This window comes from Antechinus flavipes, chromosome 2 (assembly GCF_016432865.1).
Source record: "Antechinus flavipes isolate AdamAnt ecotype Samford, QLD, Australia chromosome 2, AdamAnt_v2, whole genome shotgun sequence".
Lineage (NCBI taxonomy): Eukaryota > Metazoa > Chordata > Mammalia > Dasyuromorphia > Dasyuridae > Antechinus > Antechinus flavipes.
Window position 1 is genome coordinate 82,685,200 of NC_067399.1, and position 22,721 is coordinate 82,707,920.

Genomic DNA, 22,721 nt, shown 5'->3' on the forward strand with positions numbered 1-22,721 from the left:
TAGTGTTCTAAGAAAAGATGATAGTTTTAAAGACCACTCAGTAGGATGGAGAAAATGAAGTTCCATAGGATAGGGAACTAGGAAAGCATACAGGGAGCACTTCCAGCAGACTATAGTTAGAGTTGGAAGGCACTTGAGAGGTCAACTAATTCAATTAATCCCAGAATAACAATTTCCCCTAATAGTAACATAAGCAACAAATGGTCATGTCATCTAGCTTTTGTCTAAGACGTTACTGACTTTCATGGCAACATATTTTACTTTTGGATAACACTTTTTAGGAAGTTTTTTCTTTTATCAAACCACATGATACTTTTGTGCCATTTCCACTAATAGGTTTCCTCTTAGGTACTGTACAGAGCAAATTTCCTTTCTTTTCTATGTGGCAGTGCTTGAAATGCTTAAAGGCAGCTATCATATCCTATGTTGAGTTTTTTTCTTTTCTAAGCTAAACAACCCTAATTCCTTTATCTGATTCTTATATAATAAGGACTTGAGATCCTTCACTATCCTGGTTACCCACCAGATATATCCTTTCTGAAATGTGGCATTCACTACTGAATATTATTCTCCAGATGTGTTCTAACTGACAAAATAAAGACTCTCACCACTAGATTCTGGGCAATATGCTTCCCCATTCTTTAATATGTCATTATTTTACAGTCATTCAACTATATAGGAGAAGTGGGAGAAAATATATAAATGTGTGCACACAAAAAAAGTATATATGTGTATATATTAAATAAAAATATATAAACATCAACTTTCTTTCTTCCTGCTACTAGTATAGATATTATATTCCAAATATGTTCTGTGTTCTCTCTTTAAAAAATATCGATACCTTTTGTTCTTATCTAACAGTCATTTCCAAACATTTATCTCCTTAACATAGTTTATGTTCTTAGATATATAAAACTCTAGGCTATTGAGAGTTCAGTTATATCTGATTTTTGCTTCTATCTTTTGTTGCTCTATTTTATTTTTTCCTAGTACAAAATAAGTTTGATGGTTATTCCTTTGTAACCTAGGTTTAGAATTGGTATTTGTGGATTTGCTTTGTATTCTGCTGCTTTTGAAAAATATTAATTATGTTAAATAATTTCGTTATTGGTTTTGCCCGGTTTTATAAGTAAGTCATTCATGTCATCTGCAAATAGGAATAATTTTGATTTTTTTTTCTTTTGGCTACTGTTTATCCTTTTATGTCATTTCTGCTGTCTTACTGCTCTAGTTAGCATTTCTTTTTTTTTTTCTTTTAAAGAATGATTTTAATTTTTCCTAATTACATGTTAAAGCAATTTTAAACATTCTTTTTCATAATTTTTGAGTTCCAAATGCTGTCCCTTCCTTCCTCTCCAACCTCCTTGAGAAGGCAAACATTTTGATATAGATTGTACATATGCAGTTGTACAAAATTAGCCATGTTGCAAAAGAGAACACAGACCCCCATCCCTGCTACCTCCCCCCCAAAAAAAAACGAGAAAGAAAAAAAAAAAACAAGAAAAAAAATAACATAGGTTTTAGAGGCAGTACACAAGGACATTCAAGATCTTTCTGAAGAACAGTGGAATCAATTGTGTAACATAGGAGACACTGGGAAAGGACTACCCAGCATGGTACGCCTGCATCAAACATGGTGGTGTACTCTTTAAGTGAAGTAGAAGTTAACTAGTAGTAGCTTTAAAGAAATGGGAGATGCACAAATATAGACACATCTCTAATCCAGATGTTCAAGTGGACTATTTGTTCCTGATTTATGGTAAAGTCCTTCCAGCTTGTTATTAGCCTGTCAGGTACACTGTACACTGACCCCAACACAGTGATATTATTTTGGTCCTCTCTGAGAATGAAGGACAACAACCAACCAAACAACTAACTAGATTAAGATATTTAAGATTATATTTTGAATCCACCAGTGAAAGTTAGATAAGTGCACTTTAAAAGTAAAAATATGATTATTAGAATTAAAAATATAGGTAAATCAAATCAAAATATTTTCTAAAAATGTACCTCAAATGTGTGGTCCAGTCTATAAACAGGTGATGAATTCATGGCACTGACAACCTCAAGTACACCATTAAAGTTGTTCAGTTCTTGAAAGACTTGAAGAATCTCAATTATTCGGCTCACCACAGCTACTCTTTCCTCTAGGTTTTCTGCTTCTACAATACACCTGAGTATGGAAAGGAGAATTAAAAAAATTTTTTTACCTCATAAATTTGAGCTTTTAGTAGTAGAAAATTAAATTACAGCTTTAAGAATTATAGCTTAATTGTGGAATTATAGATTTTTAAGTGACAGAATAATAATTAGATGTTCTATTAATACTAATTACTATACAATATAATAAATAGAATTATTAAAGTTAATACTTCAAATATTTCAGTGATCTAGAACTTCATTAATAAGACTACTCTCTCCAATGATCCATAACAAAATTCACTCTATACATTCCTCTGCAGGTTTTTCCACTTCAAAAAGAGGTATTTAACACTTTATTGGTATCAATAGATGCCCTGTTTATGCCTTGCTTTGGGTAAAATTCCCTTTTTGCTCACACAATTTTTTTTTGTTGTTGTTGAGGCAGTTGGGATTAAGCGACTTGCCCAAGATCACACAACTAGGAAATGTTAAGTGTCTAAGGCCACATTTGAACTCGGGTCCTCCTGACTTCAGCGCTGGTGCTCTACTACACCAACTAGCTACCCCTGTTCACACAATTGTTAAAAGATGCTGTTTGTTACTTCTTACACGCACAGTTCATCTCTAGTACCATTCTGTAGCTCAGTTAAGTCCACTAGACACCTCCCCATGGTCCTTTGGTTATAATTTTGATTCTTGGAAGATCATGGTGTTCTCTAATTTGTTATCAAATAGCATTACCAGAAGAAGACAGTTAAAACATGGATTAAAGGAGCAGCTAGATAGCACAGTGGATAAAAGCCCTGACCCTGAAGTCAGGAGGACCTGAGTTCAAATCCAGTCATTGCTACTTAATATTTGATAGCTGTGTGACCCTGGACAAGCCACTTAATCCCAATTGCCTCAACAACCTCTCCCCCCAGCTCCCCCTCCTCACCACCCCCCCCCGCCCCCAAACAAACAAACAAAGCCCTGAAAACAGATAAGTTGGGGAATAGTTGGGTCAGGGAATAGCTTAACCTCACTGAAAATGGTACACAATTTTTAAAAATACAATCCAAGCTATTTTTTTCATTTTGCTCAGTCTACTTGTAGTGCTTGATCAAGATAAATACACTAATAAACAAGCTCAATTGACTTCTCTAACCATTTACATGCCATAATTTAAGTAACTGACCTTTTTCATCTACCTTCTCCCCCAAATAGACTTGTAAAGCAATTTCTTTTGAGTACTCATGAATTTTTTCAAGAAGATTCTATAGTAATCTGAGGCTTGATACATTCTGGACAATATAATTCATCACTTCATTTACAGGCAATCTTTCCTTTTGGATTCTGCACGGGATATCCTCATTGTCTTTTTCTCCCTAACTTGATCCTTTGATGAATCAATTCAAAGCTATAGTGTCCTCTTGAGTTCCTTACCCCCTTATCATATTGCTGATCTTTCCTTGCAAAGTTAGCTCAGCTTTGAATCTCTCTCACTATCAATCGTCTTTGCTCTCATACATGTGCTGCTGAAGATGAAAAAAAATCATTAAATTGAGCTGATATAAATGGATAAGGATAATAATAACACATATTATATTACCCAGAATCGTAACCTGCAAATTTACGTCTTTTACATTTCCCCAACTAACTCACTAACACAACTGTCCTCTTCCTTTACTCTCCCGTCACTTAGATGCTATCTGCCACTATCTCATCCTTGATCCTCACCTTAGAAGAAAAGGTGAACCTTTTCCTTACTAATACTAAGCCTTCAAAGTGAACGCATTCAATCCCATCTTTTTTTTTTTTAGCAGATTGCCCACTCTATTAACATTGCTCTCTCATATATCTTGTCTACTGGTTGCTTCTCTACTGCCTCTAAACATGCTTATGTTGCCTCTTTACTTAAAAAGCACTCATTTGAATCTATTTCTGTTAAATATTATCCCATTGCTCCTCTGCCTTTTGTGGCTAAAGATTTTGAAAAAGACAATTAGAAAAGGTACTTCCATGTCTTCTCCTCTTACTCTCTTCTTAACTCTCTACAGTGTGACTTCCAAATTCATTATTCAATAGAAACTGCTTTCTCCAAAGTTATCAATGATTTTATAATTGCCAAATATAGTGGCCATTCCTCAATGGAGTGTTGATCACTCTGTTTTTTATTATTCTTTCTCTTGATTTAGTCTTCATTGACCCTCCATTAAATTATGTCTTATACATATGTAAATTTGTTTGTTTGTTTGTTTGTTTTAAATTATAACTTTTTATTGACAGAACCCATGCCTGGGTAATTTTTTACAACATTATCCCTTACACTCACTTCTGTTCCAACTTTTCTCCTTCCTCTCTCCCCTCCCCAGATGGCAAGCAGTCCTATACATGTTAAATATGTCACAGTATATCCTAGATGCAATATATGTGTGCAGAACCGAACAGTTCTCTTGCTGTAAGGAAGAATTGGATTCAGAAGATAAAAATAACCCGGGAAGAAAAACAAAAATGCAAACAATTTACATTCATTTCCCAGTGTTCTTTCTTTGGGTGTAGCTGCTTCTGTCCAATCATTGACCAATTGAAACAGTTTTTCTATAAGTTTTAAGGACACTACTCTCTCTTGATTTTCCTCTTCCTATTTCTTCTCAGTTTCTACCTGTTCCTTTTCAGCCTCCTTTGTTGGATATGAACTATGAATGTCCCTCAAGGCTTAATTCTGGACTTTCTTTTCTATACTATTACAGTCAAGAAATCTTATCAGCTTGATTTGAATTATCTTGATGTTGATGACTCTCAAATCTATTTGCCTAGCCCGAATCTTGCTGGTAAACTCCCATCTCTAATTGCTTTTCTGACATCTTAAACTGTATATCTCATCAACATCTTAAACTTAATTTGTTCAAAATCGAACTCATTATCTTTCCTTTCAGATTCTTCCCCTTTCCAGGCTTTCCTATTACACACTGTGAGGCAGCACTATTTTCCCAGTTCTTTAGGCCTGAAACTAAGGTGTCATTCTTGATTCCTCACTCTCATCCCCTTCTGTCTTTCATCCAAATCTGTTGCCTTCATAGCATCACCTGTATGTACACCCTTCTCTCTTATGATACTGTCACCAGTAGTGACAGTATCTCTTTATTATCTCCAGGCCAAATATAAAATCTTTTGTCTGGTATTCAAAGCTTTTCTTCTCACTTTTCAGTTACTTGCCTCCTCAATATACTTTTTAATCCAAGGACACACAATAGGTGCTTTAAAAGTACTTGAGTTGAATTAAGATTATACATATTATCTATTTTAATTGTTCTTATGTTGCTTGGCTTATATTCCATTTTCATGGAACATAACTTGGTGTTTTGTTTAGGTTTGTCTACTCTGACAAACAAAATTTATCAATGAAAGGATTGCCCAGTGAGGCACCTTCAATGTGCTATAAGGATTCACATGGGAGCAGTTGGAATTGTTCACCTCTTTTTCCTTCAACCTCACCACATGAAGACTTTTGGAATACTTTGCAACTGTGTAAAGAAGAATTAGGAGAGACACTGAAAGCAGAGAAACCAGTTTGGAGGCCATTGCAAGTCGTCCACAAGAGACAACGAAGTGCTAAAGTAGGATACCAAAATATTTTAGACAAAACATCAAGACTGGGCAAATGATACCTATAAGATATCTCTGTGGGGATAGGGTAAAGAAAAGGAATGAATTGAGGATACTTTCAAGATTCAAATCTGAATGATAAAAGGATAATGAGAGTCCTTCACATGAACAGGAAACAGTGAGGTTAAGCTACTGGTGATTTCAAAATGTAGTCTTATAGTTCTAGAGATCTTAAGTATGTTTCACCTGACCCGTCTCTGCATTTTAATTATTGTCCCTCTTGTGCACATGGGATTTGCTAAATGCGCTTTTTCTAGACTGTAGATTCCAGTGCGGTTCACAAAGAAGAACCATTGCCAACATTCTAGGTGACCAGCCCTCATCCTTTCCAGCCACTTAAGTTTTTCTGAAGATCATAGCATCACACAGATAAGGCTGGAAGGAAAACATGATGTTGGCTGGTTGAAAAGTTCATTTTTCAAGAGAGGACATCAAAGCATAGACATTAGGAAACAACACAGGCTCATAGCTTAAGCTAAGACTTAAGCACAGGCAAATGACATTAACCCTAGGGCTACTGCACTACAACAGGATGATATTTTTGTGGCTTCTCCAGTATAATTCTTCACTTGCACTAAGCTATTCCTCCTCTCTCTCCCCAGACTCTATCTTTCTTCTAAGACTCTGGCATTTCATGAATGAGCTGCAGCTATACAGAATGACCAGAGGAATACTGATACTAAAAAGATTGTTTTAGGGAAAATCTAGGGGTATTAGTTTGTATAACTTCTCAAATTAAATCCAGTCCACTCTCTACCTACTGTTGAAATCTTGGGTTCAGTTCTGTGTCTATCCGTATTGTTTGCAGATGTACTGATGAGCTGACTCTACAAAGTGTTTAGCCAAATGAATATCATGGCCCGGATAATAACCACTCTTCATCTGTTTGGTTTTCCTGTGTTAGGTAAAACTCTTGTATCATGCTATACTTTTAATTAGGAGGTTCTGTTATAATCCAGAATTTAATGCAATCAAGTACAATACTATTTTAAAAACAGGTGATTCTGGAGCTGTCACTGTGTATAGGGACTTTCTCTTCAATTTGTATTCGATGTTGCTGGGCATCTTTCACAACAAAAATCAAACACTTTTAGTGTTTCAATTTCTTTTATGTCTCACTTCAAATCCTCAGTTACCTCTATTATTACATTTTTAAAGAAAATTTACATGCTTCTAACATAGGCATAGGAGAGTGTAATGTCTGGGTTAGCGTTCTGGAGGTCTTCAGAACAAACCTTGATCTTAGTGCAGGAGGCAGGAGAGCTACCAGCTCAAGGATAGAATGTCTCATTTCCAGTCCTTCTTATCCCTTATATACATTAGTACAATAACATCATAACAGCATACTGAACATGTGTGAAATAGAGAACTATTACGTCACCATACTAAGTACTAAGTATATATGTGAACTAGAGAATCATCATCTCATCAATTCCACTGAGTTAACATCTTATTTCAAGTATATTTCTCTAGAGTCCCGGCCCTCTACAGGAGAGATATTGTTGGAGGAGTTTTTAAAATTAAGATGCTTTTCTGAATCGAAAGCCTTTTTTTAAAAAAATGGAATCTTAAATTCCTCTAAAGCTTTCAATCAAGGATGTGATTGTATAGATGTGTTCTATTGTAGAATGTGATTTGTGAAAATCCAACTGTTATTTTCTGATACCTTCATCAAGATATCCTCAATAAATATATAATTACTTTTCAAATAGTTTGATTATGTGAGAAAGTTGGATAAAAGTTATAAAGCAGAAAATTTAGCATTAATATCTGGGGAAAATTTAGTAGCAATAAGAAATGTAGCAAAGGTTGCCTTTGGAGGCTATGGCTTTCTCCTCACTAGAGATCCCTAATCAGAGGTAAGATGATTATCTGTCAAGCATATTATACTGTAGTACTAATTCTTCCTGTGAATAAATTTGACACTTGTTTAAGGTCCATTGTGATTCTGCTTTCATTACATTTTGGGGGCAGTATGATTTTTTCCCCCCAAGCATTTAGATTTCCCCCTCTCATAGAGCTTAAGGATTGATCTCTAAATACTTAAAAGTTTTGTTTGCTCCAATAGAGCAGAAACAAAAACTATGGCTGACACTTTGGGCAAGCACCTGAAAAAATACTCTCAAATCAACTTTTAAAAAGAAATGTAGTTGTGGGATGGATATCAGATCCCAGAGCATTTAAGGGAGAGAGAAATCTTACAATTTCATTTCAGAAACTCATTGTGACATGCGGGTCACCTAGGGTCCTCAAAAGCTATGCTGAATCTGGAATTATACCCCAAAAGTTATCAAACTGTGCATACCCTTTGATCCAGCAGTGCTACTACTGGGCTTATATCCCAAAGAAATCTTAAAGGAGGGAAAGGGACATGTATGTGCCAAAATGTTTGTGGCAGCCCTGTTTGTAGTGGCTAGCAACTGGAAAATGAATGGATACCCATCAATTGGAGAATAGTTGGGTAAATTGTGGTATATGAATGTTATGGAATATTATTGTTCTGTAAGAAATGACCAACAGGATGAATACAGAGAGGCTTGGAGAGACTTACATGAACTGATGCTGAGTGAAATGAGCAGAACCAGGAGATCATTATATACTTCAACAATGATACTATGGGAAGATGTATTCTGATGGAAGTGGATTTCTTTGACAAAAAGACCTAACTAAGTTTCAATTGATCAATGATGGACAGAAATAGCTACACCCAAAGAAAGAACACTGGGAAATGAATGTAAATTATTTGCATTTTTGTTTTTCTTCCCAGTTATTTTTACCTTTTGAATTCAATTCTCCCTGTGCAACAAGAGAACTGTTCAGTTCTGCACACATATATTGTATCTAGGATATACTGTGGCATATTTAACATGTATAGGACTGCTTGCCATCTAGCGGAGGAGGTGGAGGGAGGGAGAGGAAAAAAATCAGAACAGAAGCGAGTACAAGGGATAATGTTTTAAAAAATTACCCTGGCATGGGTTCTGTCAATAAAAAGTTATTAAAAAAAAAAAAAGCTATGCCTATGGGGACCAGGAGATCATTATATACTTCAACAACAATACTATATGATGATCAATTCTGATGGACATGGCCATCTCCAGCAATGAGATGAACCAAATCAGTTCCAATGGAGCAGTAATGAACTGAATCAGCTACACCCAGGGAAAGAACTCTGGGAGATGACTATGAACCACTACATAGAATTCCCAATCCCTCTATTTTTGTCCGCCTGCATTTTTGATTTCCTTCATAGGCTAATTGTATACTATTTCAAAATCCGAGTCTTTTTGTACAGCAAAATAACTGTTTGGTCATGTATACTTATTTTGTATTTAATTTATACTTTAATATATTTAACATGTATTGGTCTACCTGCCATCTGGGGGAGGAATGGGGGGAAGGAGGGGAAAAATTGGAACAAAAGGTCTGGCAATTGTCAATGCTGTAAAATTACCCATGCATATAACTTGTAAATAAAAAGCTAAAATTAAAAAAAAAAAAAAAAGCTATGCCTGTGGAATGTAAACTCTGTAAAGTTGGATTCTGCTGGAAAGGTGTAGACTAGGGTTCTAGCAGCAAGTAGTTTTCTAAGGACCAATCTTCTAATAGTTCCCCATCTATTTGGGAGTAACTTGTATGGTAATGGAAACACACAAAGCAAATATATAAGTCTATGTACACACACACAATACACAGAACTTTATATATAAAGTCTTCAATGCCATGGGGCTTCTTCTCGGTTTTGTAATGATAATACCCAAGTAGCATAAAGGATCAAGAACCAGAGTTTTAAGATAGCTTGTAAATATTAATATAGTTGATGTTTCTTTAAACATGATCTTATATAGTGATAATGTATCTGCAGCATATGGGAAAAAATGGCTAGCATATATATGGTTCTTTAAATTTCCCAAATTTTATCTATATTATCTCACTTGACCCTAATAGCAATCTCAAGAGGAAATTAATTCTATCAATCATATCTTGAAATTTATTCATTAATTCAATATTTATTAAGTATGTACTATATGAAACGTGGACAGCTGGATGTTGCAGTGGATAGCATGTTGGGCCTGGAGTCAGGAAAACTTGTCTTCTTAAATTCAAATTCGGCTTCAGACACTAGCTATGGAATCCTGGGCAAGTCACTTAACCCTGTTTGCCTCAGTTTCCTCATCTGTAAAATGAGCTGGAAAAGAAAATGGCAAACCACTTCATCATTTCTACCAAGAAAACTCCAAATGGAATCACAAATAGTCAGACATGATTGAAATGTGAAAGATACTATCCTAGATACTGGGAAGAAAATGAAACAATACAAAGATACTCAAATAGTACTTGTTGTCTGGGAGCATATATATTTGCTACCAAAAATCCATTAGAAAGAAGAAAATGGCTGTGAATAAGAAACAAAAGAAATCAAAGATTTAGAGGAAATGGGGTAGCTTCATACATCAAAGTCTATAGGTTTTGAATTGGAAAAGATCTTAGAAATCAGAGTATCACATCTGTACAACCATCCAGAAGTGATATTGCTGTTTGCATTCCTCACTATGAGAACCATGCCATGGGGGGAAAATAACAGCAAAAAATAAAAACCGGGGAATTGTTAAGGGACAGGTCAATTCTCTGAGAGCCCCCACAGCTGTGGAACATAACATCTGGAGTTGCAAGGCAGCCTTTGCTGACACAGGTGTTGCAAACTGGCAATGAGATAAATTGGAGGAAGGAAGAGGAGAGAGGACAGACATCGCAATGTCTGCTCACAGTCAGAGAGTAGCAACTGCCTCTCAGTCTCCTTGTATTATCCTCTCACAAGAGGAGATCCATTCTGCAGGTCTGGGTTGGATCTCTAGCAGCCACTGTTAGGTAGCTTCCGTATATTCCAACACATCTGTAGTCTTTAAAAAATTTATTTCCAATTACATGTAAAAAACCCTTTAATATTAGTTTTTTTAAAATTATGAGTTCCAAATTCTTTACCTTCCTCCTCATTGAGAAGGCAAATAATTTAATATTGCTATACATATATGTGCAGTCATGTAAAATATATATCCATATTAGTTATCACATCTATTTTCTTTGGTGATTTGAAAGGGAAGAGGAAGCTGCAAGACATGGCAAGATCCATATGATATCAACAAAAAAAATTAAATAGATTATATTATAATGGACAGAAAATGACCATTTACTAAAGAGGGAGTCATTTCCAAATCATATATGATCTATCAGTTTGTTAAAGCAAAGATAAAAATCAATACCCAATTAGAATAAAAATGGGATGATGGAATTTGCAAAAGGTGCAACTTTGTATCTGATCTATTTAAATAAGTAGTTGTCCAAAAAAAAAAAAAAAAAAAAAAAAGGAAATAGACACTGCCACCATTTCCTACTGAAGTTTAAATGATTTTAGTCAATTGCCACAATGAAGAGATTAACAAAAGCCACTCCATTCAGCAAACTCTTGATCTGTTTTACTACTAGACAGCAACAGAAAGAAGGCAACATCAATTTAGAATATAAACTTGTTAGTGAAATATTATAGAAGATTCAACAATTCAACCAGTGTTCATTAAGTGCCTATTACATGAAAGGCATTATGTCCAAAGAGTTGAGGGGGTATAAAGACCCAAATAAAAAGTTCCTGCCTTCAATAGGCAATAATCCCTACTAGGGATAACGAAGAGTAATATTATTTTATTTTACTTTTTAAAAATTTTAATAACCTTTTATTTACAGGTTATATGTGTGGGTAACTTTACAGCATTGACAGTTGCCAAAGCTCTTGTTCCAATTTTTCCCCTCCCCCCCCCCTCCCTTAGATGGCAGGATGATCAATAGATGTTAAATATATTAAAAGTATAAATTAGATCACAATAAGTATACATGACCAAACCATTACTTTGCTGTATAAAAAGAATCGGACTGTGAAATATTGTATAATTAGCCTGTGAAGGAAATTAGAAATGCAGGTGGGCAAAAATATAGGGATTGGAAATTCAATGTAATGGTTCTTAAGTCATCTCCCAGAGTTCTTTCCCTGGGCGTAGCTGGTTCAGTTCACTACTGCTCCATTGGAACTGATTTGGTTCATTCTATTGCTGAGGATGGCCAGGTCCATCAAAATTGGTCATCATATATAGTATTGTTGTTGAAGTATATAATGATCTCCTGGCCCTACTCGTTTCACTCAGCATCAAGATTCGTGTAAGTCTCTCCAGGCCTTTCTGAAATCATCCTGTTGGTCATTTCTTACAGAACAATAATATTCCATAATATTCATATACCACAATTTATTCAGCCATTCTCCAATTGATGGGCATCCACTAAGGTTCTAGTTTCTGGCCACTACAAACAGGGCTGCCACAAACATTCGTGCACATATAGGTCCCTTTCCCTTCTTTATGATCTCTTTGGGATATAAGCCCAGTAGTAACACTGCTGGATCAAAAGGAATGCACAGTTTGATAACTTTTTGAGCACAGTTCCAAATTGCTCTCCAGAATGGCTGGATATATTCACAATTCCACCAACAATGTATCAGTGTCCCTGTTTTCCCACATCCCCTCCAACATTCATCATTATCTTTCCCTGTCATTCTAGCCAGTCTGACAGTGTGTAGTGGTATCTCAGAGTTGTCTTAATTTGCATTTCTCTGATTAATAATGACTTGGAGCATCTTTTCATATGGCCAGAAATAGTTTAAGAGTAATATTATTACATAAAAAATACAAAAAACTGCGGAGGGGAAAAAATGTGTAAAGAAATTTGGTGAGCAACCCATTTAATTCAGATCATGTCACATTTAATAATTGGTAATAGAACAAAGAAAAGATGAAAAATGGAACAAGATTATCAAGATTTCAGCAACAAAATTTTTCCCCTCCAGAGGTATCACATTTGGATTGTTGGATCATGTTAGGGATAATTTTACAAAAACAAAAATGAAAATTGGAAAAACAGCTAGACTACATTAAGTACACTCAGAGGAGATCCATGTTGGAAGCCAAAGCCATAACTAGGACACTGAGAATTTATACTACTTCATTAACTGCATCTTATTAGCAAGAATGATTAGTTAAAATAGGAAGCCACCATAGAGCACACTTTACCAGAGGTCTTCCTCCTAATCCCAACTGCCTACTCTCTTTCTCTGAGTTTTGAATGAACAAATGCCAAGACTGATATGATTTCATATCTACATGTTCTATTCCTGGACAAATGTGTCTAAGAGCAATAGCAACTAAGTTAATGTTCATAAGCTGTCTAAAAATTCTGTGATCCTTAGTAGAAGTATAGGACTGAATGTCATCTATATATCTATGGATGTGACTGGGACCATTTCCCTGGCAAATGAGTCATAAACTCTGTGAAGTAATAGAGCAATTTTTAAAAAGAAAAAGAAGGCCTCTGATTTAAGTTTAATGAGTCAGTTCTAATATATTTCTCTATTTTACTCAAGTTCTGTTGCCGTTGAAATTCAGTTCCACATACATAGCTTCAGTAGAACTCTATTGGTCTTTTGTCTCTTCCTTCTATATTACTTCATATCAAGTATTCCCAAGATTTTCAAGACTATTGTTTTTTAGAGTGAGATGACTTTCATATAAAATTGTTTATCTTTCTCCAACTGTTGGACAGTTTTTTTCCTACTTTTTGTTATTTAAATATAGTGCTATATTTAAAGTAGTGTAATAAATGGGAAAAAAAATCACTTGAAAAGTTATCTGCAACATTAAAGAATGATAAAACATATCAGAAACTCTTAAAGTAAATCCCTTTGAATTTGAAGCAGCCCAAATATAACTGCTTTAGATGACCAAACTAAAGATACAATAAATTTAACCACTAAATTCAACTACATAATACTCTGAATAGAAATATAGTAAAGTGGAAAAAGCAATGAACCTGGAGTCAGAAGTTCTGAGTTATTCTAACACTTTCTAGCTATGATAATGGTCAAAGCACAAAGTGCATGGATATCTATTTCATGTTTTGTAAAATAATGATAATACTATTTATTCTCACATGGTTGTAATGAGGAAAATGTTTTGTAAACATTTGGAGTGCCATATACATCTAAGCTAATATTCAGTGGTCTGGCAATCATACATGAATAACTATCACATATTTATATCCTATGCCTATTTCTACTTGATGATGGCCCCTCAAACCTAAATTACAACTGAACCAATCTCTTCCCATCCAGTAAGTTAAATCCTTTTGAGAGCAAAGAAGTTTTTACAAATAGCCAGTAAGCTTTTATCAGAAAAATGTTCTCTATAGGCCATCTGAACTTTGTTACTTTTTGCTTTATAGACAAGAAATCAGAAGCAAGCACTTAAAAAATTAGTAAGTTATATTATGCTAGGAATTAAAAGGATTAATGCACAAGTAAGAGGAAATCCAATTACTTCTTAAGTTATAGAAGCCTATTTACCATGTATCCTATTACTTTGGCTATTACAGAATACCCAAAGTTCCAGTCTCTGAAAATAAAATTATTTTGATGGACAATTAAAATAAAGAAAGCTTCAAATAACTTACTTTTCAAACCACAAAGTAAGATTAGTTGTGTGGCGAATCATTTTCAGAAGGTTAGGAGAATTAATTTCTTTGTCTTCTTTTGTCCACACACTTCCAACTAATTCTGATGGTTGTACAGCTCTGAAAAAAAAAGAGATGCGATCTAATTATATAAATATACTTTTAAAAACATAGTCAAAATACACTTATTAAGCACCTGGCAACTGCCTAGAAAGGCATCTTTACAAGTTAGTCAGGCATTTATTAAGTGCCTACTACATACCAAATACTGCCAAGGCATTGGGGATAACAACCATCTAATGCAGTGCAAACATCTATGCACTAGCAAGATAAAGACAGAATAAATTGGAAATCACCTCAAAGTGGAATCCCTAATATCTGGAACAAATGGTATATTTGCCATTTTATTGTAACATGTAGAAAAGCTTTCTGACAGAATAAAGATTATGAATTTATTTCTACAGATTTTGTGACTTTTTAATACATGCATGTCTCAGAATTTCAACTTTGAATTGGGGCTTGAATTAGCGAATGAAGCCTCTTCGATGCACTATAAAATGTTATTTAATTCTTTAAGATAACAGACCAATTTGAAGATAAAATTTTATAATGAAATAAGTAGACAGAGAGGGTAGGGCAACATTTTGATATTATCAGATTTAAAGTTGCAATTTATAAGTTGTCAAACTTAATTACAAAAAAGTAGATAGAAAATGAATATTGCAAAATTTTAATGTCTTTTATTTTAAAATACTATGCCTATTTTTGATGGATAAATGCCCTTATGTTCCTAGTTTTCTCATGCAGTCATTTAAATAAATAAGATTGAAAATTTAAATACAAACAGGTTTTTAATTTACTAGGAAAAGGCATTTTTTAGGGATAATTTGGCCATGATTTTAAAGAGAGATGTACACAAGTTATTTTAATAGCAAGTTTAATAAGCAGAAATACTAGCATTATATATGTCTGTGGTGTTCTTATAGTTTTGGTGGCTAATAAATAATAAATAAGTTGGGAATTTCCTGTTCTGAGCTTAGGAATGCTGAGGAAGGGAATAAAAGAGTATGAAACAGTGTCATTATTTTAGATTATCTGTTAAAACAGTGAATATTGTTTTTAAAATAATTACAAAGTTATTTGGGAAAGAAGCATCAAGATTCACTTTTTATCCGATTTGCGCTAACCCAATAAAATGCCTTCAATAATTATAAAATAAGCATCTTGACACAAAAATAGTTCCACAATAGGCCAGTCACTTTGAATTAAAATCATTATGAATCTGGAATCCTGGCTGTAGGATTTCTCATACAGTAGACTATTATTAAGATCACTTTTTAGTACTATTTCTTATGATGTTATAAGATGACCTGATATAGATAACAAAACTTGAAATTTTCTATATGTAAATTTAGCTTGTGGCTTATATTTAACACATTATATATAGGTTGATCTTTGTCTCATTGCTGATTTTAACTGTTATGTCTAAGAGACAGTAATGGTTCATCCAAGATGATGCTTAAGCTACAAGCTTCTAAACACCCCTAACATTTTAGATGACTCATGATTTTATTGGGAAAAATAATCCTTCTTCTGAAGTTTTTATGTCATGCCAAAAAAGTGTATTTGCCCAGTGGCCAACTTTCTGATGATCAGACTCCCTAAACTTAAGTGGGATAGTCCACTGTCCAGTACCTATTCAAAGTGAAGAAAATCCTGTTACTATTACATTTAAAATGCTTTCATCTAATAATATGCCAAAAAAAGCTGTTGAACTAGGATAGTGTTGGCTTAGTTGTTGGCATATCTGGAAAACTTAAAAAAAAAAAAGAAAAAAAAAGATTGATTTACCTCACAATAGAGTGACCTCAGAAATACAAACACTTTGATAAAGACCCCTCTATATGTATGCTAAGTTGTAAAGCTTAAAATTTCAGATGGCTTTTTAAAAAAGCATTTGTAATTTTGCCTTAGTATAATCTTGTAACAAAAGATGATTATGAGTAATTTAAATTTTTTGCAGGCAATAATTTCTGTCACAACAGAAAAAAAAATGATATAGGATGAATTGGTGCTTAAAAATATTTTAATGTGGAATTATTTTGCATAAAAATCATGGTTCTTTCTTCTGTTTGTCAAATTGCATACCTGTAGAGATCTGATTCAAGTAAAGTGAGCTGTCGAGCAATTTCTATTGGGTGCAAGGTGAGCAGATCAAAAGTTTCTGTGTGTCCAGGTCTGCTTATATGCCATTCAACTGCAGGTGGTGAACTTTCAAATGTAATATTATGTCCTGGTCCATTGTCTCTTGCCATTTTTTTCCGTTGAATGATTTTAGTGATAGATTCAACCCATTTCTTCATTGCTTTGCCTAAAATGGATTAGATGAAAAATTATGTGTATTTTTTTAAAATTAAAAGTTACATTTGAATTCTATTCAATTTTTCTTATTAAGATAATATATAAGGGAATGTGTACCCTTATATATTATAGACTAAAGCTTAGAATTACTAACAAAGTGAAAAGTCTTTATAAGTAAATCAGCCTCTTAATCAAGGTTAAATAATTAAATTAATTTCCTGGTTTCATCACAGACAAGTGAATAACACACCTATTACTGATATCTATTTTAGACTGATCTTATACAAGGGATATACACTATAAATGACAACCAGAAAGTGGACTGTTAAATAACATTAATGTACATTTTTCAAAGTAATCTACAGCAAAATGTGATATGAGAAAACTCAGATTAATAGAACATGACTTTAATTCTATCAATGATGAATATTATATGCATATACTATATCTATACTACATATACTATTGCTATATCCATCAATAAATTATGATATTATTTTCTGTATGAGAAAACCAGGAAATGTTGGTGTATCCAGTGGTGATTATAGCAACGGGACTTCTTAATTTCTCCTGGAGAACATTATTATCTATTAACTGACTTACACTTCTGATTTTACTTGTCTTAAGAATACATCTATTTAGTGTTAAAAAAAAAAACCAATTGAATCATAGTAAATTTAAATAAAGAGCTGATCAATAGGGTAAAAAAAATTAAATTTATTTTTGGACGTGATTAATAAATTATTTAATGAATTTGTCCATTAAAAAAACCAGTTGTGATAGCTCATGTTAGCACATTTATGATTATATTAACCAGTGGTTAACATCTAATATGACTTACTATAAAATGTATTTACCACATGTATTAAAAAGACAAAACACATAATAAACATACCCCTTACTGTTCCAATAAATTCTTCCAGTCGTTGCAAAAGATCTGTATCCCTTTCAAAATCATAGAAGTGATGTTCTACCCAATGCCGACATACATTTAGTACTCTATGGTACAAAAAAAGAAAAAGATGAATGAATTAAATAAGAATTTAAATTTGTCCTCATATATTGGTCAGTGAGAACTAAATGGAAAAAAAAAAACCTCAAGTCTGTTAGTCAATTTTCTATAGTATCTTTGATTGGAGGCTGTTCAAAGACTTATGTTATAATTCTGATATGGAGATAATTGAGAGGCATTGTGGTATAGGAGATAATGTGCTAGCTCTCAATTAGGAAGATTTGGATATGAATTCTGTGTCCAATACTATATGGACAAGTCAACTTAATCTCTTTGAAGCTCAGTTTTCTTACTATAAAATGGAGATAACAGCATCTACATCATAGAATTATAGGGAGAATTAAATGAAATTTATATATACATACCACATATATACAATATAAAGTGCTTTGCAACTCTTAAAGCTCTATTTAGATGCAGACTATAATTTTCCCTTAAAACTCACCGAAGTTGTACAGGTTGTATATATTCTTTTCTAAATCGTTTTAGTTCTACACTCAGGGGTTGATCTCCATTCTCCATAGCTATCTTATCAGCTTCTGTTGGCTCTGGCTCTGGAATTTCAAACCTGGTACAGAATGAGACAAATTGCTAATTAGTAGCTATAACATTTTTGCTGTTTCTTAAAAGAATCTAAAGAAAATGGATAACTTAATTGAAATAAAGAAATTTCAAATAATGAATTCACTTATAATAATCAATATTTTAACAATCTGAATTTAATAGTTGCTTAGAGTTACTAAGTTATGAAGTGCATCATGAAAAGGCTTTCTTTTAAATAATGTTACAATAACATACTATTACTGAATAAATTAAAATTAATGAAACAATCCAGAATATTTCTAAGAAATATGAACTTGGCAGCACATTTTTTTTTGAGGGGGGGTGAGGCAATTGGGGTTAAGTGTCTTGCTCAAAGTCACACAGCTAGTAAATGTCAAGTGTTTGAGGCCCTTTTCATCTGACTTCAGGTCCTGACTTCAGAACTGGTACTCTCTCCACAGGGCTATTTAGCTGTCCCTTGGGTACTTCAATCTTAATTTATGTTTAAGTTTTTTTTGTGTTCTTTGAAAATTTTCTCTTCTTTTGTTGCTAATCAAAACACCTGCATAATTTACATTTGTTTCAGAATAGCAGGTTTTAAAAAAAAATCATACATATTTTCACTTCTGCCTGTGCCTTTTTGCTGTGGGTGAGTCCAAAACTCTGGCAATATTAACTTATGTTTTAAAAACAATTAAATCTTAAACTTACAGACCTCTCTATTAGAAGACTCAGTAGCTCTTGAGGCTTGCAGAAAGATCTATATGTTGTAAGAAATGTCCGAACAAAATTGGGATCTAAGAGAATAAAAACAGATTGTTTACTTTTATCACACCTTTTAATTATTTTAAGTCAAAACAGCTTATAAAAAACCCCAACATTTAAACTTGCTAAAAAATATCTCAAAATAGTATTTTAATCTTTATTAAACAACTGGGTTTTAAAATACATTGTTAGTTTAGATAAATGTATTGCTCCATATTTTAATACTGAAACACAATGTTAAAGAACTGAGTAATTATTCATAGTATATATCCTTTCACCAATTATCATGCCTTTAAGGATATCAGTGAGAATAAAGGATGTTGATTAATAAACAGAGGTGGAAAATGAAATAGTGTGAGCTCTTGTTGGTTCCTCAACTTTTCACTTACTATCAGGATGCCATCTCTTTATTCTTCTCTCCAAATTCTTCCCATGGTGAGAATGGAAGCACCAAAAATCTTGAAAGAATTTCCCCAATTTCTAAACCACTTCTGAAGCATCTCTTATATCAAGGCAATAACAACAGTGCATCTTGCAGAAGGCATAGCTTGACCTTGCTATTCACAAGACTTCATTAAAGTTGCAAAAGTATAACAATAATATAGTAAATATAGTAATAAAACAGAATCATTGAAGTTGGACTAAATTTGTTAGAACATTGTTTTGAGGGGATACATTAACCTTGATTTTATCATAAAGACCTGTTATGATAGTTAACATTTATATAGCTTTATGATTTTAAAAGAACTTTGCATATGTTATCTTATTGAATCCTCACAATACACCTGTGAAGTTTGCAATGTGATAACATTCAGTTTAAAGAGGAAGAAAGTGAAGCAATGAGAAGTTTATTGACTTGTTTAAGGTCACACAACCATTATGTGGCAGAGTCAGGACTCCAGATTCTTCCTCCAAACTTAAAAAAAAAAAAAAAATCAAATTTCAAGGGCTGTATCACTAGTTTTCTAAGTCTTGCTATTCTGCTTAGGACTACTTTCTGGATGTGTGGCAGCAGGTCTATGTTGTCTTTCTTAAAAACAATGTGTTGTCCAAAGCCAGACAGACCCAGGAAGAGTATGATTGAACTAATGCCTTGTCTTTCTGAATTTAGCCTAGGACAATATAATTTTGTTTTACTGCTGTATTATACTGTTAACTCACATTGAGTTTTTAGTCTACTAAGATATCTTTGTTATTTCCCTCCATAGACATAGAAAGTCTAGCCACATTTTACTCACTCTGTATTTAGGGAAGTGATTTTATTTTTGAGTCTAAATGCAGAAATTTATTTTTTTCCTTGCTATTCTAGTCCACAGAGATCTTGTTTGATCCTGAATGTCTATCAAATGATATTACAACTTCCATTCAAGGTCCTCTGGCACTATACCTAATTTTCTTACCATTTCTCTCAGTACTCCTCCTTTTGTTCAGTCAGCCTAGTCTATGCTGTTGCTCCTTGAACATGACTCTCACTTTCTGCCTCTGGATCTTTACTTAAACTGCCCCCCGCTCCTGGAATAGCTTCCCTTACAGTCTAACCTCTTGAATTTATAATCATCTCTAAATGCCATCTCAAAAAAAAAAAAAATCCTTTGCTCCAGAAAACATTCCCCGATTCTTCCAATCCTGACCTCTCCTTTTTCAACCTCTAATGTATTTTGCCTTTATATTATGGTACTTGTCACATTTTGCTTTTTTTTTTTTTTTTTTAATTATTGCTCAAACTTGCATTTTCATTGGTATAGGGAATTGCTTGTGAGTAATTCTCTTCTCCCATATCTTTAATGCAGATGGGCAATTGCTTTGCTTCTTATAGTTTTAAGAGTATTGCTCTGGATATTGAAAGGTTACATTATATGTCCAGGGTCACATAACCAGAGCCTATCAGAAGCAGGACTTAAAAATCAGTTTACCTGACCCTGACAACTGAGATCAGCTATTTGCTTTCAATGCAGGTTTCCTCTCTACACTTTACTGATGACCCTTCTTCTTTGCAAGACCAACTTGCTTACTTGCATCCTCTATTCTGTCCCCTTTAAGGAGATTGCTTCTTCTATCATATATGCTCTCCTATCTCCAAGGTTCCATTTCTCCTTATCTATGTCATTTTTTTTCTTCTGCTGCCTACATACATGCTCTGGTATCCTTCAGCTTTAAAAGACTTCTCACTTTGCCCTTAAAAGGTTTCAACCTACAATTCTGTCTTTCCTTTTTATAATCAAACTCCTAGCAGGGGAAAAAAAAAAAAAAAACAGGATCTTCAAATGTTGCTTCATACTTAATCACTTTTCCCTCTCCTTAACTTCTTACAATTTGACTTCTGACCATACTGCTTTATTGGAACTGTAAGGTTATAAACAATTTTTTAATTGATCAAAAAGAATTTAAGGGCTAAACTATGTGCCAGGCACTTGTGCTGTGTCCTGGGCGTGCAAAAAAAACAACAAAAAAACCCCAAAACAAAACCAAACAAACCAAACCAGTCTTAGCTCTCAGAAGTTTATTTTCTCAAGAATGGAATTCAGTGGCTAAGTCCTCATTTTCTTGATCTCTCTCCTGATTTTGACTCTTCCCCTCCTTTGATTTTCATGACATTCTTTTTCCTTGGTTCTTTTTCTGTCTTGTCTGACCCTCTGATGAATCATTGGCCATGAGCCATGAATATCCTCCAATGACTGACTGTGATACTTTCTTGATTTCCTGATCAGAGTTCAGTTTCCTAGATCTTGTTGGAAGAGGTTTAGTAGGAAAGTAGATGGTACTTTTTCCTGCTACTCTGTCATTGTGACTCTTCTTCCTCCCTAATCTATTTTAAAATAGCTTCCTAATTAATTTTTCAGTTTTAAGACTCTCTCTTCTCCAGTCTATGTTCCAAACAGATACTAAAAAGTGATAGTCTTAAAGTACAGGTATAACTCTGTCAATCTCCTACTCTAAAAGTCCTACTGACTTCCTATTGTGTCAAGGATGCACAATTTTTTCATTTTAATAACAAAGTCCTTCACAATATGATTCCAGCTTCCCCTTCCAGATATTTCATATTATTCTTTTTTACATACCTGACATTCCAGTTGAACTGGCCTAGCCTCTATCTCTGGAATTTCATCTTAATCTTCTATATCTTATGGATCTTAAAGCTATTGGTAGAATAATTTTAAATCGTTAACTCCATAGCACTCTCCTGTTTTTTTTTTTTTTTAAATCCCTCTCTCTCTCTCTCTTTCTCTCCCTCTTCCCTCCTCCCTCCTTGTCCTCCTTTTCCCCTCCAAACCCACTACTCATCTGCATAGGACTTTAGATGTGCTCCATTTGTGACCTGAGTTGATTCATCCCTCTTTAAATTACCTGTGTATTCACCAAAGTCATTCAGAAATTTGTGCATATCCCTACTTTGTAGCTCAGAGCTCCCAAGTGCTGGAAATCTGCTCACTGCAGTTTGCTGGCCAGATATTACAGATGTATAACTCCATGCCAGGTTTCAGCAACTTGTTTTCTCTGATAAAGCTCTTCAGAATTTCTCATGTAGGCCAAAACATCTTTTAAACTGTTTTAATGCCACATAAAAATAGACACATAATTCCCTGCATCACCTTTCCACCTCCAAACAGCACCACTGTTGAGATGACAGATGTCACCAAAGGAAAGTGAGCCTGCACTCTAGGTAGAGAGGACTCTGGGGATCTTCCATTTAGAGCCTAACAGA

The 22,721-nt window shown here is 34.0% G+C and overlaps 1 protein-coding gene across 2 annotated transcripts in view; it reads right to left on the reverse strand.

Moving 5' to 3' along the window:
- The window catches only part of SOS1 (SOS Ras/Rac guanine nucleotide exchange factor 1), a 172,527-nt gene that overhangs the window by 25,183 nt on the left and 124,623 nt on the right, over window positions 1–22,721 (reverse strand). For both annotated transcript variants that reach the window (XM_051975136.1, XM_051975137.1), the window contains exons 11-16: window positions 18,969–19,050; window positions 18,156–18,278; window positions 17,594–17,697; window positions 16,486–16,708; window positions 14,338–14,457; window positions 2,011–2,173 (exon numbers count right to left, since the gene is read on the reverse strand). In XM_051975136.1, the coding sequence (XP_051831096.1) occupies window positions 2,011–2,173; window positions 14,338–14,457; window positions 16,486–16,708; window positions 17,594–17,697; window positions 18,156–18,278; window positions 18,969–19,050 (815 nt within the window). The remainder of the gene's footprint in view (window positions 1–2,010; window positions 2,174–14,337; window positions 14,458–16,485; window positions 16,709–17,593; window positions 17,698–18,155; window positions 18,279–18,968; window positions 19,051–22,721) is intronic.